This window comes from Cyrtonyx montezumae, unplaced genomic scaffold (genome assembly GCF_038088225.1).
Source record: "Cyrtonyx montezumae isolate F1298 unplaced genomic scaffold, pur_monq_1.0 scaffold_41, whole genome shotgun sequence".
Taxonomy (NCBI): Eukaryota; Metazoa; Chordata; class Aves; order Galliformes; family Odontophoridae; genus Cyrtonyx; species Cyrtonyx montezumae.
Window position 1 is genome coordinate 1707581 of NW_027072047.1, and position 11568 is coordinate 1719148.

The 11568-nt window shown below is 42.7% G+C and overlaps 1 protein-coding gene across 1 annotated transcript; it reads left to right on the top strand.

The window, feature by feature from the left end:
* The first annotated feature begins 411 nt into the window (after positions 1 to 411).
* NARS1 (asparaginyl-tRNA synthetase 1) lies at positions 412 to 11260 on the top strand. Its single transcript, XM_065747108.1, has 15 exons — positions 412 to 468; positions 1202 to 1284; positions 1487 to 1552; positions 1679 to 1771; positions 2150 to 2239; positions 2929 to 3007; positions 3688 to 3758; positions 4025 to 4111; positions 5271 to 5492; positions 5867 to 6066; positions 6489 to 6624; positions 7601 to 7714; positions 8477 to 8608; positions 9128 to 9259; positions 9843 to 11260. Exons 1-15 carry the CDS (start codon positions 426 to 428, stop codon positions 9972 to 9974), a joined length of 1680 nt encoding a protein of 559 aa, XP_065603180.1. The 5' UTR covers positions 412 to 425; the 3' UTR covers positions 9975 to 11260.
* The last annotated feature ends 308 nt before the right edge of the window (positions 11261 to 11568 follow it).

Consider the following 11568-nt stretch of genomic DNA (forward strand, 5'->3'; position numbering starts at 1 on the left):
ATGGGGATAAGGACACAGGGGATGATCGCTCCTGGGAGGGCTGAGGATGCTCTCACCTGAGCTGGTGCACGTCTGGGGGCAAACCTGCAGTCATGTCAGACGGAGATTACAGAATGGTCATTTCTGAGCTGTTTCTGGTGGTTAAAAGCACTCCCGCTTCTTTCAACAGTGAAAATCGTGGTTATTGCCCAATGGAATGTACATTTCAAATAAACGCAGTGAAGTTGTCATCTTCTCCACGAGGCGTACGAGTAGTAGCGGGCGTCAGAGGAGGAGGAGGGTGGGGGTCTCTGCAATCCCCGCAGCGCATGCGCGCAGCCCCGGGCGCGCTCCGGCTCGCTGGGGGCGGGGAGGCGCTGACGCGAGCGGCGGCGCTTTGGCGCAGAGCGACGGAAGCGCGGTGCGGCCACTTCCGGTCGGCGGCCATGGCGGGGGAGGTGATCGGCAGGACGGCGGCGTTCACGCTGGGTGAGGCGGACGGGAGCGGCGGGCGGGCGCGCGCAAGACAGAAGGTGGCGGTGGTCGCTGGAGCCGGGGGCCCACCCGACGGATTGGGATGCGGGGGCCCATCCAGGCCGGCCCCGAGCACTCGCGGCGATGGGGCAGCGCGGCGCCTCCGGGCGCGGCCTGACTCTGCCGTCTGTGTTTCTGAGGAATTCGGCTCTCGAAAGGGGAAATTGTCACAGGTGCACTGGGGTTTGGCAGTTCGTGAGGGAGAAAGAATGGAGAGTATGCGTGGGGATGATTACATGCGTTCACCTATCTCTGTGTATATGCACGCTTAGGTCCATCTACAGCTGTATATATAAACATAGGGAGGGCTTCGGTGTGCACTGATCCCTGAAAACTGAAGCCAGACCATGGAACTTCGGAGAAAAAGGTTCACACTGCAGCAGCTGGCACGCAGGCAGAGCAGGGCCGTGCCTGGAGGGCTCTGGGCTGCGCAGGTCTCGTCCTCTGCTGGCAGAGGGAGGGAGATTTTTCCATATCTCTGGCTGGTCATGCACTTGTTAGCTGTGCATGAGCTAATGCTTCCATGAGCTGTCAGCTTTCTCAGCTTGCTCCTGCCTGCCTAGAAGTTAGGCATGAGGAAGGCAGTTCTCTTGGTCCTGGTGTGCATCCCTGGGTGTATCCAGTTTTCTCTTGTGCTTTACCATTACTGATTTTTTTTTTTCTTTCTGATATTTATGATGTGTTACAGAGCAGTTGTATGTTTCTGAACGAGAGGGCAATGATTCCACCGGTGATGGAACGCAGAAGAAACCATTCAAAACTGTTCTAAAGGTAAGTGCAGCAGAGGTGCTTTTTATTCTGAGCTGCGTGAGCTGTGTTGGTTCAGGGCCTTGTCATATTTCTGAGTATGAATGTTGCTTTTGCAGCTCTGACCAAAGGGGCCAGAGGTGGGTTGTCTGCTCAGTCTCTCTAAACTAATTACTTTTGTTCATTTGCAGCGCCACTGAATTTTTTTTTATTCCTCACATTTTAGGCTTTGATGACAGCAGGAAAGGAACCATTTCCTACTATTTATGTGGATTCACAAAAGGAAAATGAGGTGCTGTAACATTAGAGTTTCCTAATATAAATTATTAGAGTTTCCTAATATAAATTATTTTAAAGCTTCTTTGTATGAAGGACCACAAATGCAATCTTCTCTTTTTCACTCTCTCCTTGGATTTAGAGATGGGCCATTATTTCAAAGTCACAGATGAAAAATGTCAAAAAACTGTGGCACAGGGAACAAATGAAGAATGAGGCTAAGGAGAAGAAAGAGGTAGGTTGTCAGCGGTGCCAAGTTGAAGGAAGCATGCTGCCTTTCCTTCATAAAAACACCAAATTTCATTAGTGTTCTCCCCATCCCATAAACATTTAGTTCTTCACTTTTATCATTGCTATACATGTTGTTTACAGCTTGTTCATATTTACACTGGGGCAAGGAAATGGCTTAAACCGAGTGAGCTTTGAGCTGTCATCTCTATTGTTTTTAGGCTGTCTGGGAAAAGTGAGAAATGCTGCTGTGCAGTGTTTTTCATTCAGGCTTTGAATTAGGGGCAGGTCTATGCACCAGCATTTTATGATACCAGTAGATTACAGTCCCCACTTACAAAGCCTGGTCACAATTACTTAATATTTTCTTTTTCATCTCAACTAGGCCGAAGATCTCTTGAGAAGGGAGAAGAACCTGGAGGAAGCTAAGAAAGTTATTATTAAGAATGATCCTAGTCTTCCAGAGCCAAAATGCGTGAGTAAGAATTGGGGTGCTTGGTATGTGGCCCTGTTATAGCATGTCTGCACAAAGGTTGGTTCTCTGCTCTGTAGTTTTGACATCTGCTGAAGGCTACTGTCAGGTTCTTATCCCTTAATTTTAGTTCTATTTTTCTGGTTAGAGATGTATTCTAGTATATGGAATTGGATCTTTTCCAAGCACCTGATGAGTATCTGAACCTTTTTGATTCATGCATCAGGCTTTTTTTGTGTGTCAGTATCTGCTGGCAGAGAGCATATTTCTGTTTGGATTAGTTTTCCATTGTCTGGTTATTGAGGTGGAGAGTGATGAGGACATAATTTAGGTATGAAAAACAGTTCCTGTTTGTCTGTTTGCAGAGTCTGGGGATTTGGTGCCTCAGCTACATGTCTGGGTGTACCTCTGCCCAGGTCTAGGTGTGATGCCCTCTGCTTCTTTACTAACTGATCTCAACTATTGAATGTTATCAGAAATTAATACAGAGAGATAGACTTGCACTTCAGAGTGCAGGAGAAGGTGTTTGGGGCACCCTAAGTTCTCTGCTGATTTAGTGCATCTGCAATGGCGATTACTGTTTTGGAGAAAGGAAATGTAGACACATCTACTTGAAGTAATTATGTAGAAAACACCATCTAAATGGTGAGTTATATTCCTCTATTTGATTGCTTTTATTCTCTTCCTTACAGGTAAAGATTGGTGCTTTGGAGGCTTACAGGGGCCAGAGAGTAAAGATTTTCGGCTGGATTCACAGATTACGTAGGCAAGGTAAGCCACAATCTCTTAGAAGTTGCTGAACCTTTGCAGAGAGGTAGAACAAATTCAGCAGCCATCAGTACTCTCACTAAATGAAGCAGTGCTTGCTCTTAAGCTTTTAGACCATCACTTAGATGAACTCGTTGGTGTATCACACCAATCAGTCCAACATTGACAAATTCTGTGTATTATATGAGGATGTAGACATTTCTTAGTCAAAATGTCTTTAAGTGATGGAGCTGATACCAATTATAGATGGTATTTTTTCACATTATCACTTGACTAAACAGATACAGATCTGAATATCTCAAGCATTTTCTAGAAAGTCAATCTTTTGGCTGCTGTGGAGAAGTGGATGATCACTTCAGGTATAACTTGGACCTTTGTGTTCAAGTATTACAGTTAAACTGACATGTAGTTCTCTCTGGACCATAACGTTATGGCAGAGGAGCACAATCCCAGCTGTGCTGAGCTTGAAGCAAGTGTTTCTTTTGATATTTGTATAACTGAGCTAATACTTCAGTGTTTTCTTGGAACATATTTGTGGTTTTTCTTTAATAGAAAAATGTAATACTGGTCCTTCTGTAATAATATGCACATCAGTGGGTAATGTTTTTTGCACATGGATCTTTTCAAATGGATCAGTGAATGCATCTGAGTCTCTCTGATTTTTTTTCTCTCTCTTTAACCAGGAAAAAATTTGATGTTCATTGTTCTGAGAGATGGCACAGGTTTTCTTCAGTGTGTCCTTTCAGATGCACTGGTAAGTTACAGTGTTTGGATTCTGTTACGTTACTAAGTAAATGAAGTGTTAGTACCTCATATGTCTTTTATGAAAACTATAGGAAGTTCCCTTAAACCTATTGAATAAGTTGTGTTGTTGTTAAATTTTATCTCCTGGACAAGAGGGTTTTTCTGGTCAACATGAGAGTTAGCTGTCTTGTCTGTGACTTCAGTAGATCTTATGGGAAAACTGAAAATTAGGAATTACTTTAACTGTATCTCTGTCGTTTTTTGTTTTCTCTGTAGTGTCAGTGTTACAATGGGCTCCTTCTCTCAACAGAGAGCAGTGTTGCAGTATATGGTATGCTGAACCTTGTTCCTGAAGGCAAGCAGGTATGGGAACTGGGTGGGGCTCTGTTCTGGTTCTCCTCTTTAACATTTCTCATTTTCCTGATTTGAGGAAAAGCAAAGGTGTAAACATCAGATGGTTTCAGGGAGAGTTTGGTTTAGAAGAGAACAAAAAGAACTTGCCAACGTGACTGCTGTGTTTGTCTATCAGAAGTTAGCACAATCTCCTTTCCTTCATGGCTTTTGCAATTGTGGTGTCTAAAATTAAATGTGAGCAAATGGGGATCAAATACATTTTTGAAACAGTTTTCATGCATTTGGTAATTTCAAGTTACTTGTTTTTATGTTACTGCTTGTGCTGTTATATACACTGGAAACATTTTGGTTTTGGGTCTCGTCACAACAGTGTAGGTTAAAACCCATTATGTTTTAGTGCAGGGACACACCACATTTATAAAAATCCGTTGATCTTGAAAACACTTGGACTGGAAAAAGATGCCATTTTGTCAGACAGAGGCCTGCAGTGACCTACACGAGGGAGCTGCTGAGGTCAGCACTGAGCCCTGGCCCTGGGATCTGCTTGCTGGATAACAGCAAACCACATCAGGGAAAGTGGCCAGCATGAAAACTGCTCTTTTCATGTTGTGATGAAGTGCTGACTTGTGAAAGCTACCTGGTCCATCTTGGAGATCTGATGTGAAGTTGGCCTGCCAAGCATCTTGTCCAAGTGTGTTTGTGAACATCTCCAAAGAAAGAGATTGCATAGTCAGCAAAGTCCATTCTCCAAGATTTCATGACCCTTCATTACAGGCAGTTGAAATCTCCTTTCCTGCAATATGTGACATTTGCCACATTTTCCTTGATAACAACTCATTAAATAGTTGAAGGTAGTAAGTTTTCCTTTGTTTAGCTTTCTGTTCTTGCAGGTGAATAAATCTATCTATCTGTGATGCATCTCATCTAGAAGCTCCCACTTATTTATCAGTAGTACTCAATTTCATTCACATCAAGTCTGAGAGACTTGTGGTGGGTTGCAAATGGCTCTTCCATGGGTGTTATGACCAGATTTCTAAACAGTCGCTTTTATGCCACTATGCTTAGAAGGATTTTAGCATCTTTTGTTTAAACTGGATTGATATCGCTGCCGCAGTGTCACAAGCAAAAGTACACTTCGGAATGTTTTCTTTCTCTTTCACATTGACAGGCTCCAGGAGGCCATGAGCTGAACTGTGACTACTGGGAGCTTATTGGTTTGGCCCCAGCAGGAGGAGCTGACAATCTCCTCAATGAGGATTCGGAGGTTGATGTGCAACTTAACAACAGGCATATGATGATTCGAGGAGAGAATATGTCCAAGATCTTCAAGGTGCGCTCCATGGTGGTACAGGCCTTCAGGGATCATTTCTTTGCCAATGGATATTATGAAGTAAGTATATTTACCCTTCTTGGCAAGTGACTACTTTAAGCTCCTTACTTTAAGGCAGTCTTTTTCTGGAAGACCTTTACAGACTTCCCAATTGATCTGAAATGGGCAAAAAAAAGGTTGCTTCTTAGGGAGCCATGATGCAATTGCTTTCATAGACATAGATCCCAAAGGTGTATGGTCACTTGCGAGGTGTATAAATGTTACAGCGTGATTCACAAACAGCCTGAGTGTCTCTTTCTGGGGTGCTGAAGGATATCAGAATGAAGTGCTTGTATGCATGCATACCAGACTTTTGTAGATGGTATTCTGGAAGGATGTGCCTTACATCACTGCTCTAATGCATTGTCATCCCCTTAGTTCTTGGTCTTTTACAGGTCACACCACCAACATTAGTCCAGACACAAGTGGAAGGAGGTTCGACCCTATTCAAGCTGGATTATTTTGGTGAAGAGGCGTACTTAACACAGTCATCTCAGCTCTACCTGGAGACCTGCATTCCAGCACTAGGAGATGTTTTCTGTATTGCTCAGTCATACAGAGCTGAGCAGTCCAGGACACGCAGACACTTGGCAGAGTATGGAGAGAAGTGTACTTCTTTGTTGTTTACATAAGTGAATTTCTAAATTGGGGGAGTAGCAGTTGGCTGGATGACAGAATGTACAGTGAGGAGACAGCACAATGCAAATATGGAACAGCTGACCAAAAATGTATTTGAAACAATGGTAACTGGTAACAATGAGTGTCCAGCTGGTCACTGATATTCAGTGATTGAGGATTTGGTCAAAGCAGAGCTGATGCATGTGTAGGAAACTTTGCCTTCTTAGAATGCACAATTCATACTGGGTCTTTTTTTCTTTGGTGTCCTTCACAGAGAAGTGGAAGAGACCAAAAAAAGGGGATTTAAGTGGTTTTTGTGTATTTTCTTATGATATTTTTTTCGAAACTAACATTTGTTGCTTGTGTGTGGTTATGTAACATAATGACCTGATGTTTCAGATACACTCATATCGAAGCTGAATGCCCTTTTATAAGTTTTGAAGACTTGCTGAACCGTTTGGAGAACTTAGTTTGTGATGTAGTTGACAGAGTCTTGGCATCACCTGCATCAGGCTTACTGCTTGACCTCAACCCGGTATGTGAGCAGCAGTATGGGAGCCATGAGTACGCATGATTCGGTCTTTACCTTTCTTGGTCACCATTTTCACCTAGGAAAGACAGGGCATGGCAGTGGGCTCTGCTTACGTAAGAGGAATTTCCAAGGACATGAAAGAGTAAAAATGCTGCAGGGCTGTAGTGACTCTTCCAGGAGAGCTGAGGGAAAGAACTTACATGGTTGATACAGTTCAGGAACCAGCAGTGTGCTGGCATTTACTATAACACATACAGAACCAGTGGAACCAAAAAGAGCTCATAATAATGATCATTTGGTACTTTCAGATCATGCACAAGCGAGCAATGAAACTTTTATTCTAGAAGATGAAGCTGTGTGAAGCTATCTTCATTTATTAAAGGCCCTTTGTCTCCTGCTGCCTTTGCAAGGAGTGTTGGTAGTCTCTTAAAGCCATCTTATCTCTTGTCACCAGCTTTCCTCTCCGAGCACATATACTCTCATCCCTGACATTTTGACCTGTTTTCTTGATAAACACTGGAAGGTTCCATTTTAAATTTGATAGCAGGTGGACAGGAGGTATGAAGAATAACCCATCCTATGATCTTCTCACAAGGGCAGAATCTGTAGCAGATCGATGCAGAGGGAAGCAAAAGTGCTTTTTTATGGCCCTGATTTTGGAAGCCCTGCAAACTGCACTGTTTTCAACACCCAGTGTGTGTGATGAATTCACACAGAGAGAAAGCAGCTTTGAAAATGCTTCCTGCCCTCCCTCTTATGCTGACTTTCAGCATCTGCTCTGTGAATAGCACTGGACTTAGAAGATGCTTTTGTTTGGTTCTTGCCTTTCAGTACTAATGAACTTTTAAGTAATAATTCTTTTTATGCATGACGTAGAGTATTGTGTATGCTCTGGCTGGGGAAGTGGACTTGCTGATCAACTGGAAAAATAAATGAATGCTTTTCTTCTAAACGCTGGGACCTCTGCTCTTGTTTACAGAACTTCAGGCCCCCAAAACGTCCTTTCCGACGAATGAACTATGCTGAAGCAATTGAGTGGCTAAAGGAGCATGACGTGAAGAAGGACGATGGCACTTACTATGAATTTGGGGAAGTAAGTCTTCCGAGGCTCTTGAGAAATCAAAAACAGAATCCCTCAGCCATGTGCTAAGGGTGTATGAATCCTTTAGAGAACAATGTTTGGACCATGATGCCACTGGGTTTATTGTGTGAATCTGCTGTGTTTTGTTTGGAATGACAAAGAGTGAATTCTCATACTGTTAATAATGAACTTTGCTGTGAACCACCAAGAGGCCTGAATTTTGTCTGGACTGTGCTGGGACATGTAATTTTGTTGCACTGCAGTTGCGCTGGGGAAATGTCAGTTTGGAGGGGGAGTTAGGGATCTGTGTAATGCGTTTGGACCCTAGAGTCAAAACATGGTTTTCTTACCAGAGCCTGTGGATGTGGTGCTCTGCACAGCACTGGGTGGCCCTGCTGGGGCAGGTGGGGTACTCCAGCCAGGCTGAGGTCCTTTTTCTTAAGGTCCATGGGATGTAGGGAGGAAAGAAATTAAACTGCTCATCGTTTGTTAGTTGTGCCCAGTTTTTGTGTGGAATATTGGGTAGACTTGGGTTTTTTTTTTAACAGATTTATGGATTTTTTTTGAGACCTGTGTATTCTGTAGATATATAAATACAGTTCCTTGAGGTTTTTCTAAGATGATTGTTTTAAAAATGTACGAACATCAGGATGAATGCTTGAATATGTGTGGTCTTAAAGTGTCTTTTTCTGCTTCCTCCCTGTTACGTTGTGGGTCTTGAGGTTTTGTAGTGTTTATGGTTTTAAATATTAATAGAGCCTTCTTTAACCTTAGGACATTCCTGAAGCTCCTGAGAGGTTCATGACAGACACCATCAATGAGCCGATCTTGTTGTGCCGGTTTCCTGCAGAGATCAAGTCTTTCTATATGCAGCGCTGTCACGATGATTCCCGGCTCACGGAATCTGTAAGTTCATGTTTTACACAGTGCTACAACCTTCCAAATAGAGTGAGGACATCTGAGTGAGTACGGTAGGAAAACTTTGGTGAATTCATACCAGAATTTGTTCTGAGCATCTGCTGGCATGACTTTGCTCATGCTATAGAAATGAATAACTGAAGTGCTTAAAAAAAATGTTGGGAGATCACAGTGAACTTAGTTTTCATTGCCCTCTGGTTGGTGACTCCTTAGAGGTTGTATTATCTGAAAGCTAGCTGCCTGGGAGCTAGGAGGAGTGGATATTAGGAGAGCTACTGCTTTTGTGGTTTTGTGTCACCAAAAGTTAAGGATTAAGTCAGATAACGTAGCAAGTTGATTCCTGCCATCTGTGAATTGAGTCTGAAGGAATTGCCTTTCTTTCTTCTGTTACGGAGACTTAAAATGGCATACTGAAATGTGTTGTCTTTGAAGCTTGGGTGGTCTTTCCTGCATGTCCTGAAGACAGCCCAGTTGTAACAGTATATGGTGTCGTGTTGTATGTTGTAGGTTGATGTGCTGATGCCTAATGTTGGCGAAATTGTTGGAGGCTCTATGCGTATCTGGGACAGCGAGGAGCTACTGGAGGGCTATAAGAGAGAAGGCATTGATCCCACGCCATATTACTGGTACACTGATCAGGTATGTAAAACAGGTTCAAAGTGTTGCTTGTCATTTTCTTAAACTGCTTGTAAGATGATATGATCTAAACTGGAAAGATTCTTTGTGGCCAAAAGCAGGCAGTCACTTAACCAATGGCAAAGTGTAATGGATAATAATTTGCATTCTGTTAAAATTGCTTTTGTTTGCTGAAGTGGATGCTGCTCATGCCAGATTTGCCTTCACTGAACTGTTCCTTGCAGGTACATTGCTTATATTGTCTTCCATACTGTGCTACCTTTCTGAAACCCTTGTATTTATATGACGGCACACTGATCTTTGCAGGATCGAATAGCTGTAGTCTGTGTAAAGAGAACAGAAACGGACGGGTTTGGAAAAATGTCATTAAGACCTTTAACTTCCATTTTCCTCTTATAGTCCTTACACTGCACCAGGAAGTTAAGGAACTGAACACAGATATCTTGCCTGGGAAGAGCATCATCTGTATTCCTCCTCATTCATGCGGAAGGTGGTGCTGGAAGGGTTTTTTTCCCTTGGTGGTATCACTGCAATTATGGCACAAATAACAAGCAAATGTTTAATCTCTGTGATTTTAATTTGACAGAGAAAATATGGTACGTGCCCTCATGGTGGATATGGTTTGGGATTGGAACGGTTCCTGACCTGGATTCTGGATAGGCACCACATCCGAGATGTCTGTCTCTATCCTCGTTTTGTCCAGCGCTGCAAACCATAGCCATCCTGGTGATAAACTCCTGAGAAGTCGAGGAACTGATGCTTGGGAAAGAATGATATGCTCTACTTAGCCTGTCTGAGGACAAGACTTTTGGCAACCTGTTCTTCATTCATTCACTAAATTGGCATGTGAAAATTAAAATTAAAAAGTTCTTTTTTTTTTTTAAAAGGAAAATGCTACCAATTAACTGGAAGGAGCCCTAGGAAAAAAATATGCCAGGTGCATTTGTGCTTTCAGGTCAGCATAAAAACAAATCCTTATAAGCTGGTGTTTAAAAAAAACAAGATACACTTCTGCTTTTAATTTCTGTGATATATTTAAAAAAAATACGTAGAGCATCTGATTTTTTTTTAGACTTCTCGGTTGTGCTTTCTTATTGGAGAAATGGGGATTTCAAGCTTTTCAGACTCCTAAGTCCTGACCTCTGAGAACGATTTGAAGAAACATCCTCTAAATAGCTCAGTGAAGTGTACTTGTTTTCTTATCTCTTACTGCTTTCAATGGAAATTCTTCTTTGAGATTGTTCAGTTGCAGGGTATGCGGTATTGGGCACTAAATTCCACTGCAAGAGGCTTCTGTTTTTCCCAAATTATTTATTGGTTAGAAATGATAAGACTCGCTGTGAGGTGTGCTTTCTGACCTTTCCTGATTCCTGTGGGTGGAGTGGGACCACACACACCAAGCATGGGCTGAATTACAGGAGGAGAGGACATGTTGGAGAACTGTCCGTGGACACTGGAATATTTGCAGTGCCTTTGAAATTAAGGTTATTTCATCCATTTCAAACAGGTTATTCAAACAAGAAGCTGGTAACTTTGAAATGTAATTAGACTTCAGTGTTGTGTGCTGACTGAGTTAATGTCCTCTCCTGATGAACTGTAATTCAAGCACTGCTTTCCCACTTGATGCTGAGGGATGTTTCCATGGTAGAACAGTTCTGTGTTTCCTTGCTAGCTAATTTTACTCTTGTGCTACTGCATCTTAGCAGATTCTAGCTGAAACCAGGCTATCAAAATAGAATTAATTAAATATTTAATGTGTTGAGTCATCTGTATGCTTTTTAGCCGTAAATAATGTGAGTCCTTCTACTAGAGAGAAAAACCAGTAGGTGCATCATGGGCCAGCTACACCAAGACTTTATCTGGATTTGCCATTCATGTTGAGCTACGCGATACCCATATTTTTGTAATAAAAGGCTTTTTTCTTCATCTTGCATGTTATTATATAATCTGGTTTAAATCAGCAACCAATAAATAATGGCAGCACAAGTTGGTGTGTGGGACAGCTGTTCTTGATCTGTAGTGTCTGCTTATTTCCATTTGTTTGGCCTTTACAGTTCACTGTTTGTTGTCTGAACTTAAAAGGATTGTAGGGTGGGAAATGAATAATACGGAACGGTAGTGTCAGTCAAGATCCAAACACCTGCAGTGCTAAGGGGGGAAGAGAGAGGTTGGGAGAGGATAGCACTAGAGAAACACTTGTTGGCATATTGCCATCCTCGCAGCCTGGAAGGGATGAGCTGCTGCGTCAAGGTTAAAAGCACCACATCAGGGAGGAAGGCTGGAGGACTCACAGGGAGCTCGTGGAAGCGGCA

What these genes read in the sequence shown, in the direction of transcription:
- NARS1 (XM_065747108.1), top strand. Translation starts at nt 426, where the DNA reads ATGGCGGGGGAGGTGATCGGCAGGACGGCGGCGTTCACGCTGG. An exon ending in CATTCAAAACTGTTCTAAAG is followed by an intron (nt 1,285 to 1,486) that starts GTAAGTGCAGCA and finishes CTCACATTTTAG; the next exon opens with GCTTTGATGACAGCAGGAAA. An exon ending in TACTGCTTGACCTCAACCCG is followed by an intron (nt 6,625 to 7,600) that starts GTATGTGAGCAG and finishes TCTTGTTTACAG; the next exon opens with AACTTCAGGCCCCCAAAACG.